At 42.0% G+C, this 17,803-nt stretch overlaps 2 protein-coding genes across 10 annotated transcripts; both read right to left on the reverse strand.

Annotated features, from left to right (window-relative positions):
• Nucleotides 1–1,893: 1,893 nt before the first annotated feature.
• BMI1 (BMI1 proto-oncogene, polycomb ring finger) lies at nt 1,894–11,949 on the reverse strand. Of its 5 annotated transcripts, none has more exons than XM_086334495.1 (10): nt 11,771–11,949; nt 6,818–6,948; nt 6,395–6,491; nt 5,734–5,789; nt 5,595–5,645; nt 5,336–5,444; nt 5,209–5,254; nt 4,711–4,809; nt 4,249–4,329; nt 1,894–4,155 (listed from the first exon to the last, which is right to left on the reverse strand). In XM_086334495.1, the coding sequence occupies exons 2-10, from the start codon at nt 6,927–6,929 to the stop codon at nt 3,826–3,828; spliced, it is 981 nt and encodes a 326-aa protein (XP_086190621.1). In that variant the 5' UTR covers nt 6,930–6,948; nt 11,771–11,949; the 3' UTR covers nt 1,894–3,825. The 5 variants fall into 5 exon arrangements, with proteins under 5 accessions (XP_086190621.1, XP_086190625.1, XP_086190624.1 ...); XM_086334499.1 differs by lacking the exon at nt 11,771–11,949 and adding an exon at nt 11,281–11,513; XM_086334498.1 differs by lacking the exon at nt 11,771–11,949 and adding an exon at nt 7,696–7,797.
• A 1,293-nt stretch (nt 11,950–13,242) lies between these two features.
• COMMD3 (COMM domain containing 3) lies at nt 13,243–17,050 on the reverse strand. 5 transcript variants are annotated; one of them, XM_086334501.1, is made up of 8 exons: nt 16,903–17,050; nt 15,518–15,629; nt 15,346–15,409; nt 15,222–15,256; nt 14,813–14,873; nt 14,664–14,720; nt 14,513–14,572; nt 13,243–13,604 (listed from the first exon to the last, which is right to left on the reverse strand). In XM_086334501.1, exons 1-8 carry the CDS (start codon nt 17,039–17,041, stop codon nt 13,545–13,547), a joined length of 588 nt encoding a protein of 195 aa, XP_086190627.1. In that variant the 5' UTR covers nt 17,042–17,050; the 3' UTR covers nt 13,243–13,544. The 5 variants fall into 5 exon arrangements, 3 of the variants coding, with proteins under 3 accessions (XP_086190627.1, XP_086190629.1, XP_086190628.1); XR_015139716.1 differs by lacking the exon at nt 15,222–15,256; XR_015139717.1 differs by lacking the exon at nt 15,222–15,256 and having other exon boundaries at nt 14,813–15,175.
• Between the last annotated feature and the right edge of the window lie 753 nt (nt 17,051–17,803).

Consider the following 17,803-nt stretch of genomic DNA (forward strand, 5'->3'; position numbering starts at 1 on the left):
TTAAAAAAAATTAACTGCGGAAACAGGAAACACTCGACTGTGTAAACATTTTCGGAGACTTTCATAATCAAAACTGGGCGATCTTGAGATTTTTAAGGCGATGGAAAGGCTTCGCGGGGTATTTCCCACGTCTGATCTACTGGGAGGTTCTATTATGTGATACTTTCTCTTCATTGTAAAGGACCCATCTATCTGAATTCTGTGGTCCCAGTTTAATTTATTATGGATGAATCAGGATTTTTTTTAAAGCAACCTTAGAAATAATCACCTGTTGTACTGTTCATTTTGTACTTGAAGAAACATCCTCAAGAAATGACTTCATCTAACCCAAGAGCCTTACCTTGGAGCTGCGTTCTGTGCTCTTTACACCTTACAAGTCTTAAAGGTATATACTTTTTTTTTCTTTCTCTTAATGGCCCTTTAAAATGTCATTTCATCAAGACCTTTTGTTTTGGATAACACGCGAGTAAAATTGTATGGAGGAAACAATCCTTATATTTCAAAATAACATGGAGCCTCCATTTCATGGAGCACTAAACTAAATCAGAATTTCCAACTGTCATTTCAGGGCAATGGAATACCCAGAAGAAAAAGGTGTATTTTTAAAACTTTTAAAGTATAAAGAGAAATGGACAAAAATAACACTTTCTTCACCTCAGGATTCTGAGACTAGATTCAATGTGCAGATTGTTTCTAAAATTAAAATCCTATCTCCTCTAAAGGTTAGTTAACATAAGCTATTTTTAAAAAACCAAACATTTTCATTTCTCCTTGGCCAGTGGAGATTTCATGGGATTTCACACGGGTTCTTTTTACGTTCCTATTAATTTTTCATACCAAAACTTTTTCATAGGCCTATACAGTGAGTGTACCAAAAGACCACAAGTGAACTGCAACTCTAATACTGGGAAAAGAATAAGAGGAAAGGATGAAGGAAGAGCCCTAATAGTTTTACTCTGCCGGTTGCATTGTACCTCCAGAGGTCCTAACATTTGCACATACGAATATGGAAACGAAGCACTATGGGTTGGTAGGTGAAGTCAACTGAAGGGCAACTTTTTTTTTCAACTCAAAGCAATTAACGGCCGGCAATTTTAAAGGCAAAAAAGTACTTGTAAAGGGGTATGCACGTGTAAAGCAAGATAGATCACTATTTACACAACAGGAACCAGCCTCATTCTTTTTTTTTGCATTTAAGCTAAAATCTGTGAAATCAATTTAGGTGTTTTCTGTGGAATATTTTTAGCTCTAACTTTGTGGTATAGAATCCCAGAATACTTTTCAGCCAAACTTACAGCCGTTTCTTGCATTGACTACTAAGAGTTACAAAGTTAGCAGCTATGGGTTTTTGTAAGGTTGAAATTTTAAGTGGTAGTTTAGCAAAAGTTTTAAAGCCTAATTGTCAAGTGTAATGGCTGGTTACCAAGAATAAAAAACATTGAAACCTTTCTTCTGTTTTATTTAAAGACAAATTTTAGCTGAAATAGCCTTTAAAGCTCAAGCAATTTTCACATTGACTGGGGGAAAATTCCTCTTTTAAACAAAATAAATGGACATGGTTTCAAGGATGGAAAAATAGTGTTAGGTAAGCTATAAATGCAGTATCTGATATTTTACTAAGTAAATTCAAAAATAAATCCATAAAAAGTTGAGACGTAAAGTCTTTGAGTTCTGTTTTGGTCCTACGACTTGGTTTTGTGTTAAGTCAAATGACAGTCCACTAGCACTTGAAGTTTTTAGACTTTGAAAATATTTTTTCATTTTTTATATACATGGTCATATCCAAAGTAAAAACATCACTTGAAACTTTCATTAATTTTTTTTCTTGTCTTAGATAACATCATGAAACACTTGAGAAGAAAAGCCTAGAAAAATAAGTTAACTTCACCAAAATTGGCAAACATGAGTAACTTTTACTTCAAAGATTATAAAGTAAATAAACAGATACATCTTTCCATTGGGCTTTCAAGCAATTATACAACAAAGCATGTACTCTCAGCAACATCACTAAGACAGCAATGGATGTTCTTTAGCCTTTACCTGGTGTAATCCACAACAGGGTTTCCAAAACTTCTGCACATTGTGCTTTTCATATCAAATTTTTATTAAAGCCTTAGCTATTTTCTAAATGAATATCTTTTTTATTGGATTTTTTCCAATTACAAATGAAATTTAAATTTACATCTATAATTAGAAACAACACTTACAATGGGACTGTACAAATTTAGGTCAAAATAAAAATATATGTATTTTGTGGTTTCATAAAACTTTACTGTATCTTTAAAGAAAGCAGAAGTAACAGCAATATATGTAAAAGTAATGATTTAATGACTATAAGCAAGACAGAGCAATAGAATTGTGCTTCTTTTGCAGACAGGGGACAATGAAATGTTTAGCTACAATTTTCCCATACAAACATGAAACAATATTCATCGAGAATAAACACCCTCACAAATAACTGATGGGTGATGAACACACACCAAGTCCGACCAAAGCAAAACACAATCTGAAAATTTGGGGGGGCGCATATTCATATTTTAAATTCAACATGCTCACTCTATTTGAAAACTAATACCTGTAGAAGCTCACAATAAATTGCTTCTATTTCCAGACTTTACAGAGAGGGTAAATTCCATTGTTTACAATTGTAAAAGCAATTCTTAAATTTGAGATTTCCACTATGCCACATATTAAAATAATTTTAGATAAAAATTTTCTTTCTCCAGCAATCTGGCTTATTTCAAAATCGGTCTTAGAATTACAGTGATCAATATGCATTTTAAAAACACATTAATTACCATCGTAAGCAACAGGAAATGACGACAGCATTTCCAAATCCCTTAGTGAAAAGTTTTCCTTTAATGCAGCAATTAATTTTAAAAGTTAAAGGTATTACTAGAGAAAAATCCATATGACAATAATGCCAATTGCTTCCAATGGAACAGAAGTTAGATATCCACGTTAAAAATATTCTATGCTGATAAGGCTCAAACATAGGTATCTGCAAAGGTCGAACCAGTTGGGAGAATTTTAACAACCATCTCTGAATGCATGAAACACAATATTTTCTTTATAGTATTTATAAATATATCATACAATACTGTTTCCTGTTATGTCATATACCAATATGGCATTGTACAACAAGCATAATGCCATCTGATTCTTACAAAAGCGAATCATTTAAACAAGTCAGTAAAATAAACGGTAGTACCCGCTTTTAGGCATACAGATTGTAAAACTGAAGTTACTTTCCTTTGATCGGTTTTGCGTAGCAACAAAGAAGTAAAAAATCGAACAGGAATCAAAATGGCTAAATATGCGAGAAATTGTTATTCACAGTGACATGGCTACATAGAATGCATTATTCTATGCATATTCTTTCCATTTGTTGAATTTCAAGATAAAAAGCACTTGTTTTCTACAGGTTCACAAAACAGCATAATAACAAGAACAATCAAGGAGGATGTAATGGAGGTTTCGTTAGTTGAGATTAACAAACTACGGCCCAATGTTTATATCCACTGCAGAAGATTTTCAAATCCAAACAATGGTGACAGAAACCATTTCACATCGGTCCTAACACAGAAAAACATCTTGCCTGCTTTCTCTGAAACTAATTCTTTCGAGAAATGATCTTTCTTTTCCATTAACGTCCATATGAATATCACATCTAGTCCATCTTTTATAGTCAAATTTAACTTCACTACAAAAGAAAGCAAATTGGACGATAGTCACATGTATTAGCATCTATAAAGCTGAAATGGCATGAAGATATCTATATAAATCAAGGGTTTAAAATTTTTTTTCCCTCAACAGTCTCAGGTATCAACCAGATGAAGTTGCTGACGACCCATTTACTGATGATTTTCGAGGTCTATTGGCAAAGGAAGATTGGTGGTTACCGCTGGGGCTGCTGCTGGTTCCATTCATAGTACTGGAAATGTGAGGAAACTGAGGATGAGGAGACTGGACTGGAGTGCTGGGACTGGGCAAACAGGAAGAGGTGGAGGGGATGCCTCCTGCTGGGCTGTTGGCCTTGTCACTCCCAGAGTCACTTTCCAGTTCTCCAGTGTTAGTCAGTCCATCTCTCTGATGACTGATCTTCATTCTTTTACAAGTAGGTCGAACTCTGTATTTCAAAGGAAGTGGGCCATTCTACAAAGTTAAGAGGGGGGGAAACAAATCAGTCTTAGATCTTTAAGTACAGCTTACCAAAATAATCTATGAGCATGAGGTATGCTTACTTACCCTTCTCCAGGTATAAATGTAGGCAATATCCATTAGTGTATAGTAATCTTTTAAAGGTTCCTCTTCATACATGACATCAATCTGTTGATAAACAACACTTCAATTATTAAGCATCACAAAGAATTATGGTGAATATAGATTTTCTGATCATCTAAATATAATCCAAAAATGATTAAAAAAAAAAAAAAATGCTTTTAAAAAACACTTTCTCCAAACATTTGGGCAAAGCAAGAATCCCTCTTGGAACCTCAAATGAGGAAAAACTTCTTGAAATCATTAAGGGATTTGCTTTCATAGCATAAAACAGGATCCATACCAAACATTTAAAGAGCTATTTTCAAATAAAGTACCAAGTTAAAAAAAAATGTTGCTTTTTTGGGTTTAGAATGCAAAAAGAAAAAGGTCACTGAATTTTTTTAAAAAGCATTTACATCAAATGCATGAAAACCATAAAGTAGATACCTGGAAAGTATTAGGTATGTCCATTTTACTTCTGAGAAACTTTCTTAGGTGCATTACAGTCATTGCTGCTGGGCATCGTAAATATCTTTTATCATTCACCTAAAAGCATATTTAAGAAAAGTTAGTTTTTTTAAATTCCTAACTTTGTTTTTCTTTTTAAGTCAATTAGATAGATGTCTGAGTATGATAAAAGGTACTAACACCAAAGCTGAGATTTGACTGTTCTCAACTATACTTTGAATGTGCTATTATTATAAACACTAGATGAAGAGATTTCTTCAGTATATCAAAACATTAAATATTACTGAAAATATTTTGTAAGAATAATCATATAAATTCCATCTATTAACTATCAGATATAGATCAACTCTAAAACATCAAATATGATGATTTTCTTCTATTTGATAGCATCATCCAATCCTAGAATATTCCAAAGGGGAACATACACTCTCATAAAGTCGAGAATCTAAACAATGTGTTTTTGTCCATTGAACATACCTCCTCCTTAGATTTCTCTTTGTCCTTGTTTATTTTCCGATCCAATCTAAAAAGCAAAATAATTTATTAAGCAAACAATGTATCTAATAAATATATTAGCATAAAACATATTTCCTAAAGAATTTACCTGTTCTGGTCAAAGAATTCAATGGATAAACTTATTATCTCATCATCAGTTATAATTCTCTTATCTTCATCAGCCACTTCTCCTCTGTCTTCATTAGAGCCATTGGCAGCTATAAAGACATTTTAAAATTCAATTTTTAATAAACATTTAAATGAAATATTACATACATAGAAGAACTGTACTTTAAACTTAGTTTTAATAAATTACTGATTAAGTTCTCCCTCCAAATAAAATGTCTTTCCCATTCCAAAGAGTTTACCATCAGCTGAAGGATGAGCGGCATAAAAATCCCTTCTTCTCTTCATTTCATCTAAAGAGAATAAAAAGACAAATATTTGGTGTAGCAGGTAAAACTGGTAAATACTTTTAAAATGTTTATTTTTAAGCAAGTTACTCACTTTTGAAAAGCCCTGGAACTAATTTGTATACAATATCTTGAAGAGTTTTATCTGACCTGAGAGAATAAATTAGAAAATAAAATTTCAATATAGCAAAAACTATAATGTTCATACGTTGCAACACATTCTTTGTTTTCTTTGTGTTATAGTATTTAACTTGATTGTGACACTGTTTATAACTACATCAACATAATTATGGGGATAAAAGTTCTTTATGTGGTAGCACTGTCTTAAATTAGAAGAATATTTCATTTTATTCACTAATAAATTCTTCACATTTCACCAAGAGAAGTGTGCTTTTCAAATGACCAAATTAGCTAATATGAAAGAGAACAAAGAAGAGAGAATGGAAGCAGTTTAAACAGATTCACTCTTGGCCTGTCACAAGGTCAAAAACAATGCAAAAATGGAAAATTAATTCAATTTCTAAAAGATGGTTAAAAAAACTCAAAATCTGTTTAGCCATCATTAAAATGGCCAAGAAATGAAGGGGGCTACCCTCTACAAAACATTCATATCAGATGGAGACTGAAGGGTAAATTTTGTGTGAAGAAATAATAAATTCAACAATTTATTGAATATTTATGTATAGATTTATAATTTATTAAGTACTACAATTCCAATAAAGATTACAAACAATGATTTTTAAACATTTTCTTACCTTATATTCAGTAGTGGTCTGGTTTTGTGAACTTGGACATCACAGATAGGACAATACTTGCTGGTCTCCAGGTAACGCACAATACACGTTTTACAGACTAGAAGTGAAAACACAAATTTTTTACAGTTCAGGAATTAGATGCTAAACCATAAAATCAGTGTCAGAAACACGGAACTAGTAGTAACAAAATGGTAATTGCCAAAAGGTATTTATAATTAAACTCAGTTGATAGCCTGAGAATACTTACACAATAGTATTTTATTATACGCATTAACAAAAAAGTCACTAAATACAAGAGAAGAAGACAACTTCTTCACTTTGCACCAACATTCTGAAGGATAGCCAGAATTGTTAGAGTTTTCAAATTTCAGAACAAGATGTTAAATATGCACAACATAAAAAGGTCTAAAACTTGGTACTCACAGGAATGTAGACATTCTATTATGGTTGTGGCATCAATGAAGTACCCTCCACAAAGAACACACATTAGGTGGGGATTTAGCTCAGTGATCTTGATTCTGGTTGTTCGATGCATTTCTGCTTGATAAAAGATCCTGCAAGACAAAGTAATACTGGCTATAATTCACAGAAAGAGAATTGAGATTATCTCCAACTCCCAGGAACCATACGCTCTGATATGTTGGAGGAGTTCATAAAATGCATTTTTAACACTGCAGCAGGATTGTCCCAACATCTTCTACATAAGGAATTCACCGATCGGACCTCGATCAATTCTACTGAAAAGGTGAAAAAGAACCCCAAAAAAGTAATATCTGGTCCCTCAGGTCATTCCAGGAGGGAGAAGAAAAGGTCTGAGGTGGGGGCTGGGAGCTGAGAGTATTCGGGCCGCTTTCTTCCATTTGTCCTCCAGCCCAGCAGCCCCACGGCTGCTGCAGACGCCACACACTCCCCGCAGATATTTACCAACCGCGAGGGGTTGTTCCAGGACTCCAAATTTATCGTAAAACTTCCTTACGGCTCTTCGATCGAAAATCCAGGAGCATGCCCCCGCTTCCCAGGGGTTCCGGTTGTTTTAGGCGGTTCCAGCCACCAGAACCTGGCACGTTTTGACGTGATACAAAGGGAAAGCAAATTCTGCTCTATCTGCATCCCTGGCATTTCCGGAGCTGGGTGCTCGGGCCGCAGGAGAAGCACCTCGAGTCGGCCTCGGGCTGGGGCCTGAGCGCGCGGACGCCCGGGGGCCGGGATGCGAGGGGCGGATCCGGCGGCGCCCGGGGCTCCGTCTCGCTCCGGATTCGGAACTTGCCTCTGTCGGGGTTTCCATAGCAACTTACACTTACACTTGGCATCCGGCCACCGCTGCAACTCCGCGCGCGGAGCCCGGCCGAGCCCGGAGCTTCGGCGGGCGTGCGGGGCTGCCGGGCGGCGGCGGCGGCGGCGGCGGGCACGGGGGAGGGGCCGGCACGGCGCGGGGGCGGGGCCGGCGCGGGGGCGGGGTGGGGTGCGGGCGCGCGGCGCGGGGGTGGGGCGGCCCCACGAGGCCCCTTGACGGTGGGGAGCAGGATCCCGAGCAGGGCGACCCGGTAGGCAGCCCGGGGGACCCTGGAGCGTGAAGTCGTAAAGGAAAATGCAAACCGCACTCTCGGCCATTTCGGACACTCTTGGGGGCCTGTTTCCATGTGGACTCGGCGCGAAGAGCTTCTTTCAGATCTTGACTCGGTCTCTCCAGTTAGCAATCACTAGGTCAAAATTTTCACGAAGGATCTTTTGAGAATTGCCAACTGTGCACTTAACCCGAAACTATAAGGGCTCAAATTGCAGAGATGTTTATTGAAATGAACCTCTTTAATGCTTTCTTCTCTAGTAGGAAGTTCTTCTGCAGATTAGATGAGCGATACAAAGTTTTGGAAAGGCTGAAAACTGAAATCTGTTTTACCGCAGAGGAGGCGAGTACAAAGCCTTGTGTTTTACCTGAACTATGCTGGATGGAGACAAGAAAAACTACTTGAATCGGCGATAGTGACAATAAGTTAAAGAACCGTGTGACCAGCCCATTCCCAACGCTAAATCAACACCTTGTCAGCCCTGAGCATCCACAGGAGAAAAACAAATGTCATTTTCTCAACCTAACCTCCAAGCAAACCTCCACACAATGAAATGACATTCCCAACAGATATCATATATTACAGAAAAGTCACGGGGGAGGGGGCGGCGGGGGGAACTGTCAGCAACAATACACCAGTGGACAATAAGGGAAGTCAATTACTTCGTGCAGCATGCTCGAAAAATGCATTTCTGACTCCTACTTCATTCATTTCAGAATCCGAAATAAGACCAAGCTTCCAGATTTCTCTGAAGCACATTCTCAAAGCTGCCTTGAATAGAAATCTAGGAACTGGTGAAACTTGAAGATGCATCTGAGGTTTTAATTCTCAGGGAATTTCAATGCAGAAGAGGGAAATACTAATCAACACAGCTCAATGGCTGAAACTAAAAGCTTTGGAGTACTGGGGGGGGGGGGGGGGGCGGGGGGAGGAGAATGGTAAAAATAAAACAAAGCCTCTTTTATGAAAAATGACCACAATGGCAACCAGTGACTTCAACCAGAAAACGTCATGTGTGACTCCTCAGTTATCTTTGGAAGATTTGTTTAGAGGAATATTGTCAACATATTGTTACTATAAATCTAAGTGGGGTTACAGAGGAGTTGTGGGTGGAGCAGGGTCCCTAAAGAGTAGCAATATTTAATTCTATTGTACTTGGTGATTAAAGACAAGCCTTCTTGGTTCTGAAAGAAAACTCTCCTTGTGAAACAGCAGGACCTTTCCTAGATAGATAGATAGCAAGGTGATACTTCTGTCTCCATGTGAAAGCACATCATGCTAATACCACCGGATCCTGAAGTTCAGGAAGGGGCATTAATAAAAACAGCTGCCTTAATTTCTCCTCTATATAAAACCAACACCAGACAAACACAAATATTAAGACAGAAAACAATCAGATTGAAGTCTCATGTACTTGACCAAAACCCTTTCAAATTCATCTTAAGTCTTAATTCACACAACTCCTTTACTTCAATTCAGAAGACTTTGGCCACAATCCTATAACCATTTATAGTGCTAGTAAGTATCACTTTGTTACTTGTGTAAGAATCAGTTCTTTATCTTTTTATACTACTTGAAAGCACTGGCAGCCTAATAAAGACTTCCAAAACATCTGACATGTTTGATAAGAGTTTCAGAAACAATCTCTTGCACCTTAGAAAGGAAAACCTTCTAGGTTCCACCACAGAAACTGCCAGTTAAGCAAGCAAAAAGGCACCAAACATACTATGGAAAAATACTCAATAGTTAAAACTTGTCATTATAACATACTTAGTTGGGGCAGTCAGTTTAGTTGGAGGCCTAACACCAGTCATGTCAAAATGAAGGAAAACAGAAGCAAGTTCTTATGTTAACAATCAGCTTGACTACTGCAGTCTAAGAAATGCAAATGAACTCCATAACCCCAGTTGAGGCTCCCAGCCCAATACAAGTATGGGTAAAGCTGGGGTTAACTTGACTCCTAGGGAGAATTTCACCTTTTAGGGGCACTGAATGCACATCCAAGAACTTAATGATAGAGCATTAATACTTAAGTACAACTAAATGCTCAATTTTCTTACAGAAGCGTGTGTGTGTGTGTATACAAACACACACATGCATACACAGTGGCTTAATGGCTTTAAAGATACTGTTACTAGGCGTAAGTTTATACAGGTAGGTTATTTCAAACACCCTTGCACTTTGGTGCAGATGTATGGAAATGAACTTAATTATTTAAAAATTTATAAATTTGCTCATAAAATCAACCTCAAAGAAATTCTACTTAAAATAAAACTCAAATGTTAATATAGTCTTAAGTTAGCATATGCTGTTAATAATTGGCATCCTTAAGTTTCTAGACTTTAGTGTGGCTTATGTTTCCAGAACATGGGGGTTAAGGTTCCTATAAAACATAAGTTGAACTACACATAACATTCTAGGCATCACCAACCTACATTTGGATTTGAATAAATATGCCCAGGATTTTGCCTACTTTCTGGGAAGGGGTTAATACATGCTTCTATTTCAGATACTGAACCGTGACCACTAAGCCCACTAAATCCTTTTATTGCAATTGGGAATGATCAAAGTCTCTATACTTATTTACTTCCAATTATTAACTGTAAATCTCTGGGAAAAAGATCGTGCTACATGGCTGTCAAACCCAAAAGACTGTATTAACATATGCCATCAACTTTTTAGTGCTCCTTTCTCCAAAGCATCTCTTCACCACATGACCTATGCTGACATTTAGTAAAACCTATAAAACGTTGTAGACTTAAGTCATGGTTCTAAGTGCATCCCATACTAGAGGTGGAAAAAAGAAGAAGAAGAAAAAAAAAAAACTGTAGTCTCTGAGACGGGGGAAAAAAAGAAAAAGGAAAAAGAGAGGAAACCTCTTGCAAGACTAACGTCCATTCACCATCATCACTCCAAAAAAAGCTCCAAATTTGAAATGCCCACTTCCCACTGAGCACCTCCCAAGTAATATTTGAAGAACTTATCCGAGACTCTCAACAAATAACACCTTGAAAACTTTACCATTTTAAACACAAACGCAGGAGACCTTGGAAACAACTGGGAACCGCCATCTTACAAGCCATCTAAATTCACCCAAGTGTCCCTCCAACTTAAGTTAATAACATTTTTGTTCGGGCTCCTTTCAGCCTAACATCCACCTTGGCGGGATCGCGGCCCCCCAAGCAACCCGTCCCTATAAAATGGGGGCGTTCTCTGGCTGTTTAAACCCCTCCAAAGCCCTTTCTTCGGGAGAGGAGGGAAGCCACTTGACCCAAGCAGCTCCCGATTTCAGGCACCCGTCCCCGTTTCATCAAAATCTACCTCTCAACAAAGGGCGCCGTGGCCGGGAGAGCCGCAGAGGCTGCAAATAGAAGTATTCTTCTCGGGGGCCATGTGCGTCGCGAGGGTGTAGAGGGGCGCTCGGGGGAGAAAGGAACTAAAACGTGGGGCCGCTCGCGGCGCGTCCGGGCTGGAGCGGGCGGCGGCTGGAGCGGCGCCGAGGCCGGCTGGCGGCGGCGGCGCGGCGCGGGCTGCGGGTCGGTCCCGGCGCCGCGGGAGTCGGCGGGCGGCGGCGGGCGCGCGCTCGCGGGCGCGGGCGGCGCGCGGGGCCGGGCGGCGCGCGGGGCCGGCGGGCGGCGGCGGGCGGCGGCGCGGGGCTCGGCGCCCACGCTGTCAGCGCCCTCCCGGCCGGCGCGGGCGAGGCGCGGTGGGGGGGGGGGGCCGTTCCCCGTCCACCCGCGGCCGGCCTGAGTCCCGCGCGGCCCCCGCCGCCCCCAGGCCCCGTCCCGGAGGCGCCTCGCCTCCTACGTACCCGGAAAAAGCAGCCGGCGAGAGGCGATCGAAGCGGGCGGAAAAGACAATGAAAGTTAAAAGTCGTTCAGCAGAAAATGAATGTGAGCCAAGCGGCCATCTTGAAGCGAGCTGCAGACGCCGCTGTCAATGGGCAACGAGCGCAGCCGAGAGGAGCGGCGGCCGCCGCGCTCGGCTCATGCTGCCTCCCGAGCCCGGCCTCCTCCTCCTCCTCCTCCGCCTCGGCCTCCTCCTCCTCCGCGGCCTCCTCCTCCTCCTCCTTGGCCTCCAACGCCTCCTCCTCCTGGGCCTCCTCCTCCTCCTCGGCCGCCGCCGCCGCCTCCTCCCGCTCCGCACTCGGGGGAGGGAGCGCGCGGAGGGGGCGCAATCGGTATTATTCTGCGGGGCTGGGAGGTGTTTCTAATCCGGATCGGGGCTCCCTCGCCAACATCCCCATTGTCTCGCCCAGATCTCTGCCTTTAATACTACGATTATTATTTCATAGTTGCCGTTGGGGGGGAGGAGGGCGGGTGGGGGGCGCCGTGTGTGTGCGTGCGGAGAGGCGGGGGGAGGGGAGGAAGGCTGAGGACGGGGGAGGGGAGGGTGGAAAAAAAAATGCACCGCTGAAGGCAGAGTGGAAACTGACACCGGCTCCAAAATGGCTCAGAGTCCGCCCGCCCCCTCCCCCCGCCACCCCCCCACCGGGTCACGTGCTCCCCTCATTCCTTAAGGGCGGCCTGGGAATTAGTGTCGGTGTAGTCGGGCCCGCGGCCGCCCCCTCCCCTCGGAGCAGCGCGACCCGGCCCCCTCCTCCTCCTCGCTCGGCGCGGCGGCGGCGCTGGCGCGGCTGCGGAGACATTTCTCCACAGCGCCACACGCGCCACCCTGCTCTCGGCGCGGGCATCGCTCCGGCCCCGCACGCAGCTCAGCCCACCCCAGCCCCCGTTATGTCTTTCTCTCCGCGGTCCGTCTCCGCCCGCGGCACACAAGTCCGCGAGGAGACCGCCGGCCGACAGCCCCCGCTCGGCCCCACGGGCTGCGGCCCAGACTCCGGCGCCGCGTCGCGGAACCTGCGCCCGAGTTGGGCTCGCGGAAACAACAGCGCCCGCCCCAGTCTTCCCGCGGCCGCGCCGGCCCCCTTTCCCGCCCGCCAGTGGCCGAGGCGGGGCGCGCGCGGGCAGCCGCTCGCTCCGGGCAGGGGCTCCGCGCGGGGCCGGCCCTCCCAGGCCTCTGCAGCCCCGCGGGCGAGGGTCGGGCAGCGGGCGAGCCCTCGGGCGCAGTTAACGGAACGGACTGGCTCCCGCCGCTGGGCGACCGCGCCCGCTCCCCACGTCCCGAAGCTGGGGTCTTCAAGCAACCCCGGAGATGGCATCCTTTCCAGTGTGTTTAACTTTAATCTTGAGGAGAGGAGATCGTTAAAAGTTAACGCCAATCCTGTCTATGTCTTCAAAGTAATAATTAACAAACTCAAATCCAGACAAACTCTCACCACTCTTTTTGTGGGAACAACTTATTTATTCAGAATGTAATACTGTCTGCTTCCTTTTGGAAGACGTGGAAAAGATCAAATGGGATCAAATGTACGGATAATACTAAAGATTCAAATACTTAGGCAGAAATTCCCTCTTAACTCTTCCACAGGTGTAAAAAAGTGTCAAAACTTATGAGTGACAGAAATCCAAAAGAAAAAAATCTGCTCTGAAAAGGAAGACACCCAGCTCGCAGAAATGGTTCAGCGGACGGCAAGACGTTCCTGGTCTTCCTCTAGATCCGGGCAGATCGTTAACTTTCCCAAGTTACAACTGAGTTGCTCTTTCCAGGCTTTTCGAAGCATCTTTAAGTTTTCCTACTAAGTCCTGAAAGATGTATATCATAGCTCGTTTTTAGGATAAAACGCAAGAAAGAAGTATCCAAGCTTGAGAAAGATGCAAGAAAAAAGTCGGGAGACACTTTCTAAACAATTTAAAATTCAAGATTTTAAACCTTTGACAAACCACTATCAAAGTAAAGTCTTCCTCTAAAATATCTCATCTTCAAAATGCTTGCCCTCAGATGTGAAATACAGTTTCCAACTAAATCTTCTGAACATGCAGGGTTTACCAAAATTAAATTTCTCAAGTTACCTAACAAGGATAATGCTATATTCACATCTTTTGAAAGTTTAAAGTTCAATTAATGGTTATATTAAAACGAGTCTGCAGGAGATTCCTTTGGAAAAAATCAATTTCATCAAAATTTCAAGAGATGTTCTTCACTTTTTTTAAGTGTTAAGAAATAAATTCGTTGTCATCTCCATTAATCAATGTAATTTTGAATTTCCCCAGTGACTTACACAGGCAATATAAACAGTTTCAGAATTTTTGTAACTTGCCCCTTTATAAAAAGTCATTTAAAACCACTGTTTAAAAATCATGTTTTGAAAGTTTAACTAAATTTCTGAAAGCAAAGAGAACATTTTTCAAAGCCAAGCTTTCTTTTCCTTTGTCTTACTGGCTCAAACACATCACAAATAGAATTTACACTCAACACTACAAGTTTGTTTTAATTGAAGGGAACAGCAAATCAGACCAGTTCTCTATTAACATCTTAATTTCAAAAGCCTATTTTAAAATATTGCTTTTGAAGCCCCCTTCCCAATAATTCCTTAACCAACCTTCATTATCTACTGACAGATGGTTAATTTTCTTTTGAACTTTCCATGGGCATAATTCGCAATTAAAAATCTGTAAGAAGATAGGCATATTCACAGATCCTAATACTGTACCTGTAATTGTTCCATGTTGCAACTAAAACTAATCTCTGGGTGGGATCGGGAGTCAGTGTTCTAGGGAAGAAAAAAGTGCTGTTTATTTAAATCAAGGAAATTGAAAATTTTATTATACATAAATTTTTAGACAGGGCTTCTGTATAAATACCTCTACATTTAAGGTCACCAAATATGCAGGTCTGTACATCTTATCAAGTTGATTGGTCTAAAATAACACAACACAGAGATTTCATTCTTTAGCTCTTTTTTTTTTTAAAGTTCCCTAAATTGCCCTACAGAACATTTGTTAAACTTTACCTTTATCTGATATTCCAAACGCCAAGAAACATCAGTTATATGTGGGAGAGATCTGCCTATACTGAAAGATATAATGATAATTTTGTACATAATAGCTACAGAAAAACTTTCAGTATTTGTTCTTTACCACCTTCTACACCACACACACACAATTTTAATCCATTCTGAAATTAAAACACTGTTAAACTTTATTTCAAGTCCTGAATAGTAAAAGAGCATTTAAAAAATTACCTCAATAAACTTTATCTTTAAAAACATTAGCTTAACTTCAATTGTTTCACTTGCCCTTTGGCCCCTTTTCTTTTGGTCTAGATCCCCGTTTTTTGTCCTGTTTTGTTTCACACCAGCACTCTCCATTCATACCTGCAAGTGAAAAGTGGCTCAGCTTGACACCTTATACAGTACCTACCTTCCCAGTAGGATTTCTAGGGAATTCCTATTATTCTGGTAGGAAAAAAAGAAAAAGAAAACATGTCTTTGCAAACAGAGTAGAAGAAAAATAGTAATTGTTAAGTTTTTAAAATTTAAGTAACCTGATATTCCGTCCAAAACAATTCTATTCTCTCGCTGTCAAATTTACAGTCTTCTAGATAAGTGCTAAAAAAAAAAAAAAAAAGCCAAAGTTTAGTCTCCATTTTAAAAACTGAAATTTGAATCATAAAGGCACTATTTTAAAACAAATGGATATTTAAATAAATCCTGTACCTTAGAGTTGATCTGTCAGCTCTTTGCTTTCCAGCCTCCAGTATGTAAGTTGCAGCTGCTGCATGACAATGTTTTAAAACCACTGGGTCGATATGTTTCAAGTCTGGGTGATCTATAATAAAAGTAATTGCCAATGATGTCTGTGATAATAAATTCTTTATAGTCCTGTTTCTAAAAAGGTATTTCCATTTGGTGAAGAACTCTAACAAGATAAGAAGAATTCAACTATAAGCACTAGAAATTTTAAGATGAGCAATATGGTCAATGGCAGAACAATGAAGAGCACACATCAATAATCCTGCTGTTACTTGGTCAAATTACCTTCATTTTATTTTACCTTAATACTTAAAAAAAAATGTCCTATTGTAAAATATACAGTGGTCATTCTAAAGCTGGATGGAGTAAGTTGAGAGGAAAATAAGATAAATATTTTACATGGTGTCAATTTAAGAATGAATAAACTTTCCTTCTAAAGATTAATTTTAGGGTAGGTAACTGGCTCCACGGACTTTAATACATGGAGGTGGAGGAGAAGGAAAGGGTTCAAAATATTTTCAAGTTTCGACAGTCTTTTTTTTTTTTGGAGATTAACCCAGGTGGTGGTTACTATTTTCGTTTAAAGAACTTCCACTTTCATGCTTTTGGTACACATGTTTAGCTCGTGAAACTATAGGGGAAAAAAACACAAAAATTTGAATTGTTGAGATATTTATAATTAAGAAAATAATTTAAAAGCGATCTATCTTTAAATATGCCTCCATCCATACTGACACCGCACTCCGCAGTGACCGGACCATTTAAAACAGACTTGCTTCCTGATAACTGATGCGGAACAAAACATTATACACCACATTTTAAGAGTCTGGGCGTGGAACCTGTGCAAAACATGTTGAACTAGAGTGTTGGAATGAGCAGAGGAACTTGAGGTATTCTCTAAGCTGGAAAATGTCAACACTATTTGACCGAGTAATTACTCTGGAAGCAGACCCTTTAAAACCTTCGCCAGCCTAGTACTGAAAACTTGAATCGCAGGGAGCTGCCCTGATGAAGTCCAAGTGTCAAACAGTCTCTGCCCCAGACCAGGGTGAAAACCTTAGATGTTTAGGCCACAAACAAGACTTGAATACCGGCTTTACAAAAGAACAAAGAGCCTGAGAGGGAAAATCAGACCAGGAAAGTGTAGCTGGCGGTGTGCAAGTGCCAAGTGGGGAGAGAACAATGATCTGGGTCCGCTATGGGTTCTGGCAGAACCACATCCCCACACTCCGTCCGGAGCGAAGGGCAAAGCCCGAAGACTTCCTCTTCCCGGGGCTTTCCCCTTCTCGCTCCTCTTCTCCGAGCGCCCCTCCACCCAGGCCGATCCAGCTCAGAGCCGAGCGGCTTACCTAACACGGCCTCGTCCGCCTGGGCGTCCAGCAGACTCTGGAAAGCCGCCCGGAGGAGAAGCGTGAAGGTGTTGGAGTCGAAGGAGCCGGGATCGGCCAGCATCTGGAAGCCTTTCTGCACATACTCCGAAAGCTCCATTGTGAGCGCGCCGTGACCTTCGACACGCGCACCACGTGACACGCGCCGCGCGCTCAGCTGATGCGGCCGCGCGCGCACGCGGCTAGGGCGGCGGCGGCGGCGGCGGCGGCGCGGGCTGCGGGCCTCCCCGCCCGGGGCCTCCCCGGCGGCCTCCCGGCCCGCGTCCCCGGCCGCCCGCCAGCCGCCGCCGCTTCCGTCTAGTCTTTCCTTCTGCTCCCGCTGCCGCCGCCGCCGCCGCCGCGCCTTAGCGCGAGGGGCGGCCCGGGAGCTTTGTGGACGCGCTCGGCGCTCACCTAGGACTGTCACCGGCTCCTGCGGGGCCCGCGGGAGCGCTCCCGAAAGACCCCGCGGGTGGTGGTGACGGTGTCGGGATCCCGGTCCCCACCGGCCCCGAGAACTACTCCTTCCCCGCGCCCCGCTCAGCGCGAAAGCTGCGGGAAGCTCCAATCTAAGGCAACTGGTTGGTTTTTGGTTTTGAGCTTTTTTGTTTTTTAACTCAACTGCTTAATCCCCTAGCACTGCCCTTATGTGAATGAGACTGTAGACGTCTAATTATAATTCTTGCTTATTTCTCCTTTTTCATTGTCATTTCTGGAATACGGCAATTGATTCTTTTCTGCGTGGGGGGGTGTAAACACACGTATACATTCATATAGTGCGCGCGTTTAAGTTCTGTATTTCGACAACTGAGAGAATAGTACCTTATTTACGAACACAGTGGACAAAATGATAAAAAATAGTAAGATGCAGCTGCAAATAAAC

This window comes from Bos grunniens, chromosome 13, assembly GCF_055505025.1.
Source record: "Bos grunniens cultivar Pamir isolate PY7600 chromosome 13, Bosgru_T2T1.0, whole genome shotgun sequence".
Lineage (NCBI taxonomy): Eukaryota > Metazoa > Chordata > Mammalia > Artiodactyla > Bovidae > Bos > Bos grunniens.

Coding starts and splice junctions, on each gene's coding strand:
- BMI1 (XM_086334495.1), bottom strand. CDS start 6,929: ATGCATCGAACAACCAGAATCAAGATCACTGAGCTAAATCCCCACCTA. Junction 5,646..5,733: donor AGTTCCAGGGCTTTTCAAAA/GTGAGTAACTTG, acceptor TATTCTCTTTAG/ATGAAATGAAGAGAAGAAGG. Junction 5,255..5,335: donor GAATTCTTTGACCAGAACAG/GTAAATTCTTTA, acceptor TTTGCTTTTTAG/ATTGGATCGGAAAATAAACA.
- COMMD3 (XM_086334501.1), bottom strand. CDS start 17,041: ATGGAGCTTTCGGAGTATGTGCAGAAAGGCTTCCAGATGCTGGCCGAT. Junction 14,721..14,812: donor GTTTGGAATATCAGATAAAG/GTAAAGTTTAAC, acceptor GTGTTATTTTAG/ACCAATCAACTTGATAAGAT. Junction 14,573..14,663: donor TGGTGACCTTAAATGTAGAG/GTATTTATACAG, acceptor TTTCTTCCCTAG/AACACTGACTCCCGATCCCA.